The 16611-nt window shown below is 44.8% G+C and overlaps 1 protein-coding gene across 1 annotated transcript in view; it reads right to left on the bottom strand.

The window, feature by feature from the left end:
- The window catches only part of CKMT2 (creatine kinase, mitochondrial 2), a 29375-nt gene extending 12764 nt beyond the window's left edge, over positions 1 to 16611 (bottom strand). Inside the window, exons 1-2 of the mRNA XM_049866901.1 lie at positions 16272 to 16611; positions 322 to 493 (exon numbers count right to left, since the gene is read on the bottom strand). Coding sequence (XP_049722858.1) covers positions 322 to 493; positions 16272 to 16422 — 323 coding nt within the window. The 5' untranslated portion in view covers positions 16423 to 16611. The remainder of the gene's footprint in view (positions 1 to 321; positions 494 to 16271) is intronic.

Here is a 16611-nt window from a genome sequence, read left to right as displayed (position 1 = left end):
CATTTCATCACAAAAGGATGTTAAAATAAATCAAACAGATATTCCACGTAAAGTGCTTAACACACATAAGTGCTCAACTCATGCTACTTATCAGCTACAATTTTAATTTATCTAAAACTGCAAACTCCCAAGCAGGAATGACAACAATAGACATCATTGTCCTCTCCACAGGTCACTGTGCATAATGAGCCTTCAAAAATGATTGTCAATTTGACTCAGTCTTCTTCAAAGACAAAATGAGGCACCCTTACTGACAGTTTCCAGAAGAGGAAACCATATTTCTAGCAGGCATCTGGAGCTTTCAAAGCCAAAAGGACTCACCTTGGAGGGAACAGCCTGTGCTGCTCCCGGGCCTCAGCGCACACATTCTGCCGGTTCAGCAGGTACCCTGTGGTCAGGGCACTGGTGCCCAAGGTAGCGAATAGCAGAGAAGCATTGCGGCCAGTTAGCAACTTAGAGAAGGTGCTGGCCATCCTTCTTCTTGGAAGAGTGCCTGGAAAGCAAAGAAGGTGGATTATACATGTGGGATGACCCTGAGCCACAAGGTAGAGATCAACAGGCAAGAGAAAGAACTGCAGGAGCCCACAGCCCTCTTTTGTTTTGTTTCTATCTTTCTTTTTTTTCCCCCTCACAATGAATGGGAAAATCCGGGTTGTATTAGACATTATGAATGTAAACTGCCTGATGTCCATGCTATTTTCTCCATTGATGCGGTATGGGGAAAATAAACAAAAAGAGAGGATTTCTACTTCTGGCTGTTTGAGAGATGAGGTGCTCTTTTGGACACTGCCACTTCATGACAACTGTATCTTGAATAGGATAGTTTTATGGGCTCTAAGAGGTAGAGTTTCTGAAGACCATCCTCCTACGCTACTCTCCCCAAAATGAGCTGACATTGGAGCTCAGAGTAATAAGCCAGAAGGTTGGGGTTGTCTAAGGGTGGATGACCACATGAGCTCTGAGGTCAGGATGCTGACAGCAAAATGAGGGAATGAGCTTGGGACTGGAGCATTGATGGAGGCTGGTTCAAGGTCATTGGGTCCCTATCCCCTAGTCCCAGTGAAGCTGACTCAAATCCCCTCTGAGGAAGGTATACAGGTTAGGTCATGATTTCCTATAAACTAAAATCAAGCAACAAGCTCCCAACAAAGATTACTACACACACAGGAGGTACTATGAGTGAGAGTAAACAGAAGAAATGACCACAGATTTAGACTTTCAAAGACGGAAGATATGGAATTGGCAGACAAGAATATATAGCTTTATGTGGAATATTCAAAGAAGTAAAGAATGGAATCATAATGATCAGCAAGGAACAAGAGACTATTAAGAATGACCAATACCAGATATTGGGCTATTTCAATCCCCTTCCAAGAGTGAGAAAGGGCTCCTCAAAGATCTTCATTGACTCTCCGTGGCCATCATATGTAGCAAGTGACACTAACTCACATCCTTTGGGCCTGTCTTATCTGCATCCATACCTTCTGATTCCTGACCAGAGAGGCAATGCTGTCACCTCTTAGGTTTACCATAGAACTCACCAAAGTTAAATCAGCTTTGCCCAAATTCTTTCTAGGCAGTATTGGCAAAAAAAAAAAAATTCATGGGCATATACCCGAAAGAATTGAAAATGGGAACTCAAACAGATACCTGTATAGCAATGTTCATTGCAGCACTATTCACAATAGCCAAAAGCTGGAAACAACCCAAATGTCCATCAACAGATGAACGGATAAAGTGTGATATATCCATACAATGAATGACTATTTAGTCATTAAAAAGAATGAAGCTCTGATACATGCTATAACCCCGTGCCCCAGTGTCGTAAACATGCTATAGCACAGATGAATCTTGAAAACATTATATCACATGAAATAAGCCAGATACAAAAGGATGAATATTTTATTATTCCATTTATGTGAAATGTCTAGAATAGGTAAATTCATAGAGACAGAAAGTAGTTTAGAGTTTATCAGGGGCTCATGGGAGAGAGGAATGGGGAGTTTTTGCTTAATAGATACAGATTTTCTCTTTGTGACGATGATAATGTTCTGGAAATAGATATTGACAATGGTTACACGACATTATGAATGTGCTTAGCGGCACTGAATTATACGCTTAAATGTGGTTAAGATGATAAATTTTATGTTATGCATATTTTACCACATACACACGGGCACGCGTGTGCACGCACACCTGCATCATAACATGGTCTTCCTAAGCTAACGGGTAGTGAATTCATTTCTGAGGTTGACCCAGATGTCTTGCTGTTTATTTTTCTTTTCTTACATTGCCCGACCACTGCTATCTGCTCACACCAGAGTCTTAGAACATAAATTTTAAGAAGTAGAGTCAAGAGGAAAGGGAGGGGATGGTCTCCATCTACAGCCAGGTGGCATATCGCTGGTGGTCTTCAAGGCCTTCCTCCCTGCAAGGGTGAGCTGTGGGTGGGTGTCAGGCTCAAAATATTAATGCTTGAAATGCTACCACGTCCATATTTTAGTTTCTGGAATAATAATAGTAATTTACTTCCAAGAGTTTCGACACTGCAGTCCTGTATGATTCATGTCAATAAACCTGGGTAGGCTTTCATTCTAGCAGGCAACACAATCCTGGAACTGAAATTCTTCAAGTGCCTCTGTTTCTGTTCCTTGTAGAGAATTGACATAGATTCAGAGTTGTTTGCTTGTTTGTTTTTGCAATTAAAGTTTTGGTGAAGAATTCTTGCTTCCTTGACTCTGAATCTCTCTCACCAATACACCCAGAGACATTGAATGTTGCTATTAGTGTCCCAGTCAGTAAACTTGGGAGTGAGGTTGAAACAAGGGTCTTATTGAACAGGCTAGTGATCCTGGGAATGCGTGCTCCATGTTCCGCAAAGGCCCAGAGCCAAGCTTACAATGAAACCACTTTTCCTCATGACTAAATGAAATCTCGATTGCATGTTAAAATCAGTCTTGGAAAAGCTGCACAGGCAGAACATTGCTTCGTCTACAGATTTCCCTATTACCTGGCAGGCTCCAAATATTATATAACTACTATCTGCAGCTGCAGCCTTTGCACAGAAGAGGCTTGATTTATTTTTTTGCACAGATGGTAACATGTGGCATAAATTAGTAAAGCTGGGAAGACATTTGTTTGTAAGAGGTAATCTGTGGTCCACCGAAGCAGTCAGTGTTTGGCTTTGCCTAGTTTTCAAACACAGTGGTTTTATAAGGCAGAATATCTTGTGAAGCCACTGGGACAAAAGTTTGGAGCAAAAAGAAATCTGAGGCTCACTTGCAACGCTATTTTATTTTTTTCAGTGCCCTCCACTCCCCTGGGCATTAGTGTAACTTACTGAACAGTTCTGTTAAGAGATCACTGAGGAGGGGAAATGAAGGGGCAGAGCAGCCATGGCATTTCTCCCTGGTATAAAAACCTTAGCAACCAGACAGCCTCATGGTGGGCTCTACTTCTGTAGCCAGGAGGGTTTGCAAACAGTGAGAGCAGTGTACAAACATCTTGCAGAAAGCAGACATCTCTGTTTTTAAAATGTTTCTGTTTAGAGTTGTTCTTTACTGGGTGACCCAGCTTCCCCATTTGCACATGGTGAGCAATTCGGGAAAAGGACAGAACTTCTGACCCCCCCAGGGTTCTTCTCCCAGGTAACAGTGGTTGCTGGGTATCACAAGGCTAAGAGAAGCTGGCTTCTAACCTTCTCTGTTGCCCATGTCCTTACCATTACTCTGCTCAGTTCTATGCTCAGCACCACCATAAAGATTGCTACAAATGCTCATGAGCCTGTGCCCTAAGAACTTCCCTAGATGCTTTTCAAGCTCCAGAGAACCTCAGATGTATCTGCTCTCTGGGATCTTCAGTTTATGTCTCTATCCAAACAAGTAATAGTTGACCTGCTTCCTGGGCTCACACACAAACCCCCCCCACCCCATATCCTCTGAGTTGACACCTACTTGCTCACATGACTCCCTGCAAGCCTTAGGTCAGTTACAATCCAAGATTGTCTTCCAATCCCAATAGGAAGCATAGAATTCATTCATAAACTGTTTACAGAAAACCTACCATGTGTCAGGCACTGTGCTAGGCAATGGTGATAAAACAGTGAGCAAAAGAAACACAGTTCCTTCTTTTTGGGCTCGTAATCTATTTTGGGTCGATGGTCAATAAACAAGAAAACAAAATAATTATAGGTGGGGTGAGTGCAAAGAAGGAAGCGAACAGGGTATTTATTATTCAGAGAAACTTGGAGTTATGCCTACCTTTAAATAGATTCGACAAGCGAAAAGATCAGCAAAAGCCTTAAAGCTGAACAGACTTTGACTTGTTCTAGAACAGAAAGGAGGTCAATGGGGCTGAAGCACAGTGAGCAAAGGGAAAGTGGACTGAGGGAAGGTTGGAGAGGTGGGCAGGAGCCAGGACCTACAGGACCTTGAGGTCACGGTAAGCAGTCTGGATTTTATCCTCCCTCCATGCAGAAGGGAATCATGGGTCTGCCTGCAAGTAGTAGAGTCAGCTGATCTGATGTATTATTTACCAATACCACTGTGGTTGCTGTGTGGAGAATGGCTTACAGCAGTGTGGTAAGGGTGGAAGCAGAGAGATCAACTAGAAAGCCACAGAGGTGGTCCAGGTGAGTAATGAGGTGGTCCAGGCCCAGGTGGTATCCATGAGGATGAAGAAGGGGAATGAATTTGCGATCTATTCTGGAGTAGAACTGATGGGTCTTGCTAATGGTTTGGAAATGAAAGATAAGAAAAAAACCAAGGATGAATGCAGTGTCTGGATAAATGGTGAGACCGTTAATATGGCCGGGAGGTCTGGGAGAAGAGCAGATTTGTGAGGAAATCCAGAGGATCATTCTGGACAAGCTTACAGTACAGGTAGATGTTATGTCAGTTCTCCAGGCCTGGCTCCTCGTATCTGCTGTTGGTTTGTCTCCTCCCTGGGCTCCAACCTTGTGGGGGCTCCCTGCCTGCGCACTTCCTGCCCAGTCTTAGGACTCCTCCTCCCTCTTAGCTGGCTGTCCTGCCTCTACTTTATTATGCCTGAGGGACCCTAGGACTCTTTCAGAGTCTTCATAAGACCTAGAGCTAAGGCCTGGCTACTGGGCAGCTTGTTTCTGCCCAGCACCACCATACAGATTGCTATAAATGCTTGTGATCTTGTACCCAGGTGCTTTTCAAGCTCTAGAGAACTTCAGCTTATCTGCTGTCTTGGACTTTCAGTTTATGTCTCCACCCAAACAAGTAATACTTTCTTTAGGAAAGGGAAAGGAAAAAGGAATGGGAAATCACTGTGTACCTGCTATGTGCCAGGCACATTACATGTTGTTGTCCCTGTTTAATAGATGAGAACACACTCCTCTATAAAGTTAAATGACTTGTCCAGGGTCATACCGCTAAGACATGGCAAAGACAGAATATGAATGCATGTCTGTTTGATTCCACATCACATGTTCCTTTCCCATCATCAGCAACCTCTGTGGTCTCAGCTTTTGCCAGGTCCCCTCTCTATCCCCTCCTCTGTTCTCCATGAGTGGTCCTGATCAAACCAGCCTGGTCTAGATGGCAAAGCTGGGGTGGGGTGGCAGTGATAGGAGAGCCTTGGCACAGGTCTTTGGACCTCCATCATTCACTGATGTGAGTGATGCCGGACCTGACATTGACTCCTTGATCCCAAGCTCAGGAAGAAGGATGAGTTTTCCTGATAGCCATAAGGTGGATGAAGACACAATGTGCGGCAAGGATGTAAGTAATAGATTTTCTAAAAGTGTTGTTTGAGGGGTAGGAGGCAGGGTGAGGAAGGCAGTAGGTGGGTTTTCGTGAAAAAGGATGCATCTCCTCACGAAAGATTACAAGAAGAATCACATGATCTCGATCATCTCGTCTCTAGCGCTGTGATAACAGAACACCTTTCAGGTGTGCACATGGAGGCTGAGTTTATTCGAGTGTTAGGAGAACCCAGTGGGTGGGAGGGGAGGTGACAGCGTTTGAGGACAGGCTGCTGATACACTGGTACCGCACTAGAGTGGCATCCTTTGGAGCGTGCTACTGTTCATGCTGGATAAGAGAGACTATTGTATTGAAAATTCTGCTTTTTAAAATTTAACTTCCCTTGAGCACAGCCTAAGGTGAAGCTGATTCATGAGACTGCAGTGTATAAGGTTTATATAGTACTGTGAAACCTGTGAGAACTGAAACTTGACAGACCGCCCTGTTTTTCTAGGTCTTGTGAGTTTTTCGCCTTTCACAGCATGCTGTCCTACCACTTTTCTATCCCTTGTTTTAATGGGAAATATTTGAGTTTTCCTTCTCTGACAGGTTTTCACCTTTTACAGGTTCCGGCTCACAGGTTTTACTGTACACGTAGTATAAAGTTTCCAGTGTGTTTTCAAGACATTCTGAGAGATCTTTCTGGAAATTCTGGGCAGATGACATCTGTGCCGATTCTACATTGTCTTGCTGAAGACTTCAGCATCACATTATCTGCACCTGAGCAGGTCAGGGCAGGCAGGTAGATAGGAAAGATCAAGCTCTGGGGAAGAAGAGCAGGGACTCGATGATGTGTCCATTCTCCCCGAGCATCTCTGAGGCCTGCACCAGGGAACCCCAAAAGTCGCCAGAGCAGCAGGTAACATAAATGATGTGAAGCAGACAATTAATTAGGTCTGGCAGTCTCTTGTGATTTCCATAAGCTATGATACATTGGAAACCCTGATGGCGTAGTGGTTAAGCACTACACCTGCTAACCAAGAGGTCGGCAGTTTGAATCCACCAGGTGCTCCTTGGAAACTCTACTAGGCAGTTCTACTCTGTCTCATAGGGTCTCTATGAGTCAGAATTGACTTGACGGCAGTGGGTTTTTTTTATGATACATTACACTAAGTAACTTTATCTCATTTTACTTGTGACTTTTGCTAATGAAAAGTGGCAGGCCTGGTCTATCCTGTGGAGGACTTGCAGAAAACTTCATCAGATCTGGCTGAAGGTCCACACCTCCTCCCTAGTCCCTCCCCAGTTCATTTAGAGTGTAAGCTAAGGCAAAGGGAAGCATTTTTCTTTAATCTTTTTTGGTGGGGAAAGAGCAAATATCAACTAGATAAGCTCATGTGAGAAATTTCGTGAAAGCATATGCAAACACATACCCACATATTTTCAGGGACTATCATGAGGGCCTAGAACATTCGAAACACAGTGGTCAGACTGACACTCAGATGATCTCAAAAACATAAAATAAAAAATATATATATATTTGAATATATTCTGAAAATATGCTTAAAAATATGCTTGTATGTATTTATAGTCTATATTCCAATATCATGTATATATTTTATATATAGTTTGCTGTCTATACTTTTTGTGCTAATGAATAAATAAATCATACTAATTAGTTCTAGTAAAAGTGCTGTTTCTTTATTTTTACTCTCTCAAATTTGGACTTTACTGTCCATTTTTCTCTGTCTGACTGGTCCTACAGCCTAGTGCCTCAATCTTCACAAAATCTCTCTGCTCTTTTCTAGCCCAAGGTGATCGCTTTCTCACTGAGTTTCCAAAGCACTCACTAGCTGCTCATCATTTGCGTTTGTGCTGTGCAGTTTTTTGACATCTGTTGGTGAACTGAGCTGCCATGTATCTCCTGTAATGCTAATGAACTTCCTGCTCTTTGTATTGTCTTCCAGGTGATCGGTAATTCTTCAAGGACAGGAATTTCTATCTGCCAGTTCCTTGTACACGGTAGCTACTCAATAAGTATTTTCACCTGACTTCATATAAATATTTGTGGGCAGTGCCTTGACTGATTTCCAGAAAGAGGACATCTTCCCAGCCTCCTGTGTATTCCCTTTTCAGACAATGCACTGTCCTTCTCCTTGGGTCATTCCCCAAGGCACCTTCTGCCTACAGCCTCCCCTGAGCATTTCTCACCTTTTCACATGCTCCTGGAGCCCTGGTGGCATAGTGGTTAAGAGCTATGGCTACTAAACAAAAAAGGTTGGCAGTTCAAATCCACCAGCGCTCCTTGGACACCCTATGGGGCAGTTCTACTCTGTCCTATAGGGTCTCTATGAGTCAGAATCGACTCAACGGCAACAGGTTTGATTTTCAGTTTAATGTGCTTCCAAGTCCCTGTCCTGGTATCCAAGTCAGTTTAGACTCAATTTTGTGAGCTAGCTTGTTGGATCAAAGTTAAGGGAAAAAAAAATCTACTTACATTACATGAAACACATCCCTTTTAACCACTGATTTTGAAATCCTAATAAAGCAAACAGGCATGGCTGGCATGTTTGGTTTTCAGACTCTCCCTGCTCAGGTTCCTGGTCTCTGAGATCTGCTGATGAGCCAGTAATGGCCCAGACAAGCTCCGGACTTCTGATCCATGACAGGCTGTGCAACCCCAGGAGCCCACTGAGACCATTCTCAGGGGGTTCAGGGATAAATCCTCCAGACTAGTCCATAGGAACAGATGAAAGTGTCCCAGCAGAACACCCAACACAGTGCATCTGTGTGTACACACTTCCTTCCTTCCGGGATCCTTCTCAGACTGAGCAGACAGATGGGGAAGGAGAAATCAGATCAGGAACAAGGGCTCAGGATACCCCAGTGAGACCCCTTCCCCCACCTTGGGAGGGCTCTACTCAAGGGCAAACGATCACTCTTAACCAATTTCATGCTCAAAGAGCAAGAGGCAAGATTCAGTCACAGTTTTTTTTGGCTCTCCAGCCCATTGGCCAGCATGTGACATGTTCTCAGTAAATGCCTGTTACGTGAATGAACAGTCATAAAAACTCGAGAGTTGGAAAGGACTTTAGAGGTCATTTAACTCTCAGCTTAAGTGCAGGAATTTCTTCTCTCTAAACCAAAAACAAAATCCATGGTGATGGCGTCGTTTCTGACTACTAGTGACTCTATTGGACAGAGCAGAACCACCCAGAGGGTTTCCACGGTTGTGACCTTTATGGAAGCAGACTGCCACATCTTTCTCCCACAGAGCAGCTTTCAGTTAACAGCCAAGCACTTAACCACTGTACCACCAGAGCTCCTTTTTCCCCTAAAAACAAAACTCATTGCCATCAAATCTATTCTGACCCACAGCAACCCTATAGGACAGAGTAGAACTGCCCCATAGGGTTTCCAAGGAGTGGCTGGTGGATTCGAACTGCCAACCTTTTGTTTAGCAGCCGAGTTCTTAACGACTGTACCACGAGAGCTCCTTTTTCTAGAAAGAAAGAGAGAGAGAGAGAGAGAAAGAAAGAAAAACCAGACTCATGGCCATCGAGTGGACTCTGACTCACAGCAACTGTACTGGGCAGAGTAAAACTGCCCCATAGGGTTTCTAAGGAATGGCTGGTGGATTAAAGCTGCCGACATTTTGGCTAGCAAGTGTGAGGTGGAATTGACTCAATGACACACAACAACAACAACAGCAACCATGTCATGGATGAGGGGACTCAAAAACAGAAAGTTTAAGTAACAACCCAAGGTCACACAGCTAAAAGGAAATCACATGTATTGAGCATCTGGTCTGCACCAGTTGTTGTTGTTATGTTGTTAGGTGCCGTCGAGTTTGTTCCAATTCATGGTGACCCTACGTACAACAGAATGAAACGCTGCCCGGTCCTGCGCCGTCCTCACAGTTGTTATTATGCTTGAGCCCACTGTTGCAGCCACTGTGTCAATCTATCTCGTTGAAAGCCTTCCTCTTTTTCACTGACCCTCTGCTTTACCAAGCATGATATCCTTCTCTGGGGATTGGTCCCTCCTGATAACATGCTGAAGTACCTGAGACAAAGTCTCACCATTCTTGCTTCTAAAGGACATTTTGACTTGTGTAGTACTTAACTATATGCCAAGCACATAGTCCTAAGAGTTTACAGACCCATGAGGTAGATGTTCTTGTAATTCCCATTTTGCTGTTGTGGTTGGGTGCCGTTGAGTCAATTCTGACTCATAGCAACCCCATGTGAGAGTAGAGCTGCCCCATAATGTTTAACTAGCTGTAATCTTTATGGGAGCCAATTGCCAGATCTTTTGCTTGAGTTGCTGGGTGGGTTTGAACCGCCAACCTTTTGGTTAGCAGCTGAACACTTAATTGTTTGTGCCACCAGGACTACTTTTATCCCTGTTTTACCGATGAGCAAATGGAAGAAGAGAAAGATTAATTTGTCCAAAATCACACAGTGGGTGGCAAGGCTGGGATTCAAGACCAGCAGCCTGTGCTCAGACCAATGCACTAACCTGGGCAGCTGGAAGTCATGTGGTAAAGTGCTGTACTAAAGAAAGTAGAGCCCCCTGGAAGCTTCCGGGTAGGGCTTCAAACCAGTTTGTTCCAGTTCAAACCACTGCTGAGAATTTGCTATTCCACCCCAGGTATACTGAATCAGACCTACAGTTTAACATGATCCCCAGGTGATTCTTATGTATACATAAACACCTGGGGATTTTGGTAAACTGTAGGTTCTGTGTCAGTATATCTAGGGTGGAAGTACAAATTCTCAGCAGGGTTTGAACTGGAAAAAACCGGTTCAAAGACCTGTTCCCAGGAGGGCATAGCCTGATGACGAACCAGGCCATTCAACTGTACCATATGATGGACCTTGTCTGGCCTTAATTAAACCAAGTTATTGCTTCTTTCCACCGGCCCTGGGACTAGTACCAGATCACAAACTGCAAAGGATTCAAAGTGAAACAACGAATGGATACACTCACACCCACATGCACAAACGGATGACCATAGATGCCTGCCTACATGCATTGCCTCTCTCTAGACATCTTTTTGTGCATGTTCCAGTTAGGGGAATGGCCATCACCTCAGCCTATACCAGACTCAACCTACATTTGAATGCTGCAGAAAAGAAGAATGAAGGACTAAATATGTCCCTCCCTTGTTAGGTCCAGAGCCTCAAGGATGAGGACACAGCATCCTGGGCCACTTTCACTACTCCAGATTTGGTTCTTCACGCACTCTACAGAAGATAAATCTCCTAACATTTGGAGAATTGCATTAAATTAGACTGAATCTGCCTAGGATTTATGGTGGCTGCCTATGACAAAAGGCCCCAGGGAAAACTCATGATTTGGGACAATCTGGACCTATTTTAGGGTCCAGAACATCTGCAGCTACCACGGATGGATAGATCAGCCACGCTGTGTGCAGTGCGACTGTAGCCTCCATGGCAGAGATCACCTGACAACCCAAGAGTGAAGCCTCAAATCTCACTCATCCATTCACCCATCCATCCATGCATGCCTGCATTCATCTATGCATCCATCCACCCACTGACCCACCCATCCACTCATCTACCCATCAATCCATCCACCTGTCCATCCGCCCGCCCGCCCATCCGTCTGTCCGTCTGTCTGTTCACCCACCCATCCACCCATCCAATGATTCATCCAACAAACATTAGAGAATCAATCCCTGTGCCAGATAATGGGGCTGCCCTTAAGGGGCTCAGAGTTTGGTGGGGGAGACAGATCATTCTAAAAACAGGTTATAATCCAAAGTGACAAGAGCAAAGAGAACTAAGATGAGAGAAGACCCAAATCTGCCTGGTGGAGGTCATTCTGGAAAAAATCTTTGAGGATCTCAGTTTGCCAGATGGACAAGGGGAAGACAATCCAGGCAGAGGGGACAGAATGAGCAGAGGTAAGGAGCCATGAGAGGCAGCTGAGCATCTAGGGAAGTGAAAGGCAAGAGAAGAGACAGTTGATGTAAGCAAGACTTGGGTCATAACAGGATTTGTAGCCATAAAAAAAAAAAAAAAATTTTTTTCAAGAAGAAAATCACTGTAAGTCCTAAGACTTGATTCCAGAGGCAGTGAAAAGGGACGATAAAATTTTTACCACAGTATTAATTTTACTAGATTATGGAATATTGACCACACCAGACCAATGCTACCAAAGTGTGGTCTGTTGACTGTTAGCACACTATGGTGAGATAAGTTTAGAAATTGAGAGTAAGTCTTTACAACTTTTAAAGCAATTTGATAGAGTAATTTTATGTCTGTTAATCTATTTTTAAAAATTTGACCTTGTATTTTATATGTCTTTTTGGGGGGCACAAATAGCTTCATTATTTTGTGCAGTTTACTTTTAATTTTTTATTTAAAAAATTTCAAACTTAAAGTTGAAAAAAATAGTATAGTGACGTTCTTATATCCTCCACCTAGATTCAGCAATTGTTAACATTTGAGTCCCTTCCTCGTAATGACCCTTAAAGCTATGGGATGGTTCTCACTAGGTCCTTTCCTTCCCAACGCCACCCCTGATCATCTTGGCACTGGTCTGCCCCTTCTTGGATTGTTTGTTGATTTTAGGTTACATTTTTTGCATTTAAAGTATTTTATTTAATTGTTTTATTTTGTCATCTTTCTAAGGATGAGATATTAGTCCAGGAGGACCCCAGCACGTATTTGCAGATCCACTGATGATCCTTTGGAAACCGATGCCTTTGTTCACAAAATAGATTTAACCAGATGGCTTCTGGGCTCTCATTTCAGACTCCTCATAACAGTGAATCCAGTGACAGCCCCTCATCTATGGGCTTCACCAGACAAGCCCTGCACTTCCCCACCTCTGCCTCTTTGCTCTGGCTTCTCTTTTGACTTGGAATGTCTGCCCTTTCTACTGCCCACCCCTCCCCTAGTCAAACCTTATTATCTTTTTTTTTTTTCCTTTAACTAATATTGTGCTCCTACCATGAGCCACGCACGCATAAAGGGTCTTAAAACATTAACAACAGTTTTTGCACCAATCCTGCGAAGTAGGCATTATTTTGTCAATGGGGAAAGAATACTTAAGAGAGATTAAGTAGCCTGCACATTGGTAGAGCTGGGATTTGAGCCCAGGTTTGCCTTTGGCCCCAGATTCAGGGTCCTTGTGAACCACAGCACTTCACAAGCAGCCCTGCAGTGACCAGCAGTTGGAGAGGAACAACCATATAGGCCTAGGAGTGCCTCAGACCACTCCACTAGGTTAAACCCCAAGCCCATGAAAGCCATGAAAAAGCCACAGCAGTTTCTAGCCAGGCACATGGTTGTCACCTTAGAGCATGTGACTCCACTGGAGTCCCAGAATATTATGTCTGTTCCCTTTCCCTGTCCTTGGGCTTTTGCTGAAGTGGTCAAGATGCCAGGGATGCCTTTGCCCAGTCCACTCTGATGCTAGGTGCCCAAGGTGGCTGTTAAGCCATGCTGGGAGTGCTGAGGCAGCCTGGCTTTCTCAAAGGTAATAGGCAGGGGCTTGCTTTCTCTTTCCTTCTTCCCTCTCTACCCTCCTTTATGTAGAAGTAAGGACTGCAGGGGGTAAGGAGGGAAATAGTCTCCAACCCTCACCCTATTGTTGTCTGCCTTGGTTTCCCTGACCTGGAACACCTTTACGGTTCTTGATTTGAAAAGCATTGTTTACAGCATCAGGGCTAAAATCAGGCAGAGTTCCTGGGACCCCAAGCCAAGGGTCTTTCTTGATGGGATTCAGGAGCACAGCCTGACAGAGCCAAAGGTGACGAGATTATGTTTATTCCTATACTTGCCCTCTCCATTAAAAACCAATAACAACATTAAGCATTTTTGTCAAAGTGCCCAAGGGCCAAATATCTCTGTCCCAGGCAGATGTGCTAGGAATCTGGGTCCTGGCTGAAAGCTTTCGTGTGGTTCAGGGACACCTTGGAAGCGGGGAGCCTTAGATTATGTTGCTGCCTCAATTCTGAGCCTCCTGGTCGTTCTAAATATTCTCGATGGTGACACAAAGTGTGCCTTTCTGCTGGCCCAGAATTATTTCTGGTCCAGCTGTGCATGGCGTCTGTGTGTCTGAGCTCCTCTGGGCTAGAGAGCAGGCAGAGGGCCAAGGGGAGGAACATGTGTCAGCTTTCCATCCAGAGAGAGCCACCCAAAACAGAGGACAACCCCAGGGCTGGCCCAGCTCTACAGAATGCTCTGAACCAATCTCATGAAGCCAATCTCCTAGGCCAGCAGAAAACGTCTATTCCCTCTGAATTCAGAGAACAAAGTATTCATGCTACCTCATGACCATCAGACACACAGTCAACCTTAACAGGAACCTTTGGGAATCTCTATTGTATTCAGCAAGTAAAGTCACAAGCAGATGTTTTAAGCCCCTCCCTGTGTAAGAGAGGGCTTTCCTAATCTCCTTGTGATAAAGACATGGGACCATTACCAGACGAGTCTCCCAAAGATAAACTGTTTTCAAGAAAATAGGAAGCTAGGAGTCCTCCAGTCCTTTGAAACGGCATAAAGGAGTGGGCTGCCTTCTTCCTTGCCCAAGGAAAAGCTCTGCAGATTCTCGGTGCCTCTCCAGGCAGGGGTGGGTGTCACCTTCAAGGGTCACCTTTGGCATTTGGCTCCCTGCACGATCCTGGCTCAGTGGGCAGGAACTCCCAGCATGCTCTATGTAAGGTCCCATGTGATTTCCTCTGGGAAGACAAATGGATCGCTCTCTAGGCTGTGGCAGAGATGGAGACCCAGGGGCTTTGAGCAGTGGGCAAAATCTATCTATTAGTCCCCCTCCTGTCCCTGAAAGCCCAGGACTCCCCCTTCCTCATTTACCCCCCACCCCCAATCCATTGTTTCCTGGATCATTTTCAGCCACTCCTTTAGGAAAATTGACCTGACCTACGACCCATGCTCCAAGGACATGATTTGACCATGTAGCTGGCAGAGTCCATGGAGTGAGTGTGCTTTTTATGGATAGCTTTGTTAAACTGTGCCTTAACACGCAGAAGTGATTAACTCCAAAGGCAGGGTATTTGGGAAAGGCACTTATAAATGCTAAGGAGCAAGTCCAGTGCTTAACCAGCCAAATAATGTCCAAATCCTCCTATAAGAGTCTGCTCAGCCCAGAAGCCCTCTTGCCAAGTTCTGGAGGTCGCTGCTTGCTTCTCCATGACAGACTAGACCAAGGACGCTGGTTTGGAAGGAGAGAAAATGTGAGAGCTGTAGACTGGAGAACCAGCACCTGTGGAAACCGCACGCCAGTTTAGCTAGAGTAAGCCTGGCATGAGGGCACCAACTGCCATCTCACGTGATGCCAGCTGACGCTGGAGGGTTGCAGAGCCACGGCAAAGCGTGCATGAAGGTTTAAAGGAGAGTACTGAGAAGAGCAGAAGGTTGGTCAAAGGCAGAGATGCTACCGAGCCAAGTATGTAAAACTCAAGGGGCAGAAACAAGGCTGACAGTAATCCCTTAGGAGACAATCAACCAATCAAGCAGAGATGAAACACATTTAGGCAGATTCTGCAGCTTTTCACCTCTGATGAGAGGGAAAAAATGATTATTCTGTTTATCAGTGAATAATGAATCTCTAGCATCTCAAGCAATAATATTTTTTAAAAAAAACCCTGTTGCTATTGATTTCATTCCAACTCATGACAATCCCATGTATTACAGAGTAGAACTGCTCCATAGGGTTTTCTTGGCTGTAATCTTTATACAGAAGCAGATTTCCAGGCCTTTCTTCTGCAGTGCCAATGGGTGGGTTCTAACCACCAACCTTTGGTTAGTAGCAGAGAGCAAACCATTTGCACCACCGAGGAACCTATGGTGATAATATTAATCAGTTGAAATTGGGCCAAGCTTAGTCATTAGCTCCTTTTACCAAAAAAAAAAAAATTGCCATTGAGTAGATTCCTACTCGTTGTGACCCTATAGGACAGAGTAGAACTGCCTCCTAGGGTTTCCAAGGAGCAGCTGGTGGATTCAAACAACTGACCTTTTGGTTAGCAGCCGAGCTCTTAACCATTGCTCCACCAGGGCTCCAGCTCCTTTTAAGGGCCTCAGAACATATTATTTTTCATTATTTCATCCCAAGTCACTGATTTGCACCCCCTTGATACTGCTGAGTGGTAACATTCCCAGAAACGAATGGATTAGTCTTGTAAATTACAAGGGAGAGGAATTTGAGCAATAAAGTTGCCCCAAATTCAGTGGCATTTAGATTTTTTCCCATCAACAAAAATTCCTTATTCACTATCAAAAACAGGGGCTGCAAGCAGGGTGCTGATAGGGTTCCGGCACCTCGTGCTGGGCTGGGCTCCACATATGTGGTGAAAAGAGGGAAGCTTTAGCCGAGGGCAGATAACTGCAGGCTTTTTTAGAGAACTCCCACTGCCTCCTCAAGCCCTGTGGTTCCCCATACCGAAGGTCCTCTATCCAGTCCCAGCCCATCCCTGGGGTTCACTACTCACAAAGCCCCTCACGTTCCCTCTCAAAAATGCCCCAGCTTTGGAGAGATAAAGCCGAGTTTCACAGTTTCACTGACCTTGAAGCAGGAGTCTCCCACGTCCTGCTACACGCAGAGAGCCAAGGAGTGTCATGGGAGCTGGCAGGGGCCTGGCTGGGAAAAGGCTCCGGAGCTGGGCGGGGCTGGAGGGTCCCTCTCGGCCAATCCTGTCTGGGACTTCCTGGAACATTTGCTCCCTCAGCTGTGCCCTTGTAGGACAGCCAGTGACTCTTCTGCCACTGGGCCCTGGGCTTTTCCCAGCACCTGCCTTTCCCCCAAATGCCTCCCATCCACTCAGGACAGATTATGCAATAAGCAAGATAAGCAAGGGCTTACTGGTGCTTACTTCCTCATCTGTAGTGAACAATTTCACATGTTT

Source organism: Elephas maximus, chromosome 2, assembly GCF_024166365.1.
Source record: "Elephas maximus indicus isolate mEleMax1 chromosome 2, mEleMax1 primary haplotype, whole genome shotgun sequence".
Lineage (NCBI taxonomy): Eukaryota > Metazoa > Chordata > Mammalia > Proboscidea > Elephantidae > Elephas > Elephas maximus.
Note: the sequence above shows the minus strand (reverse complement) of the source record. Positions and strands in the feature narration are given on the sequence as shown.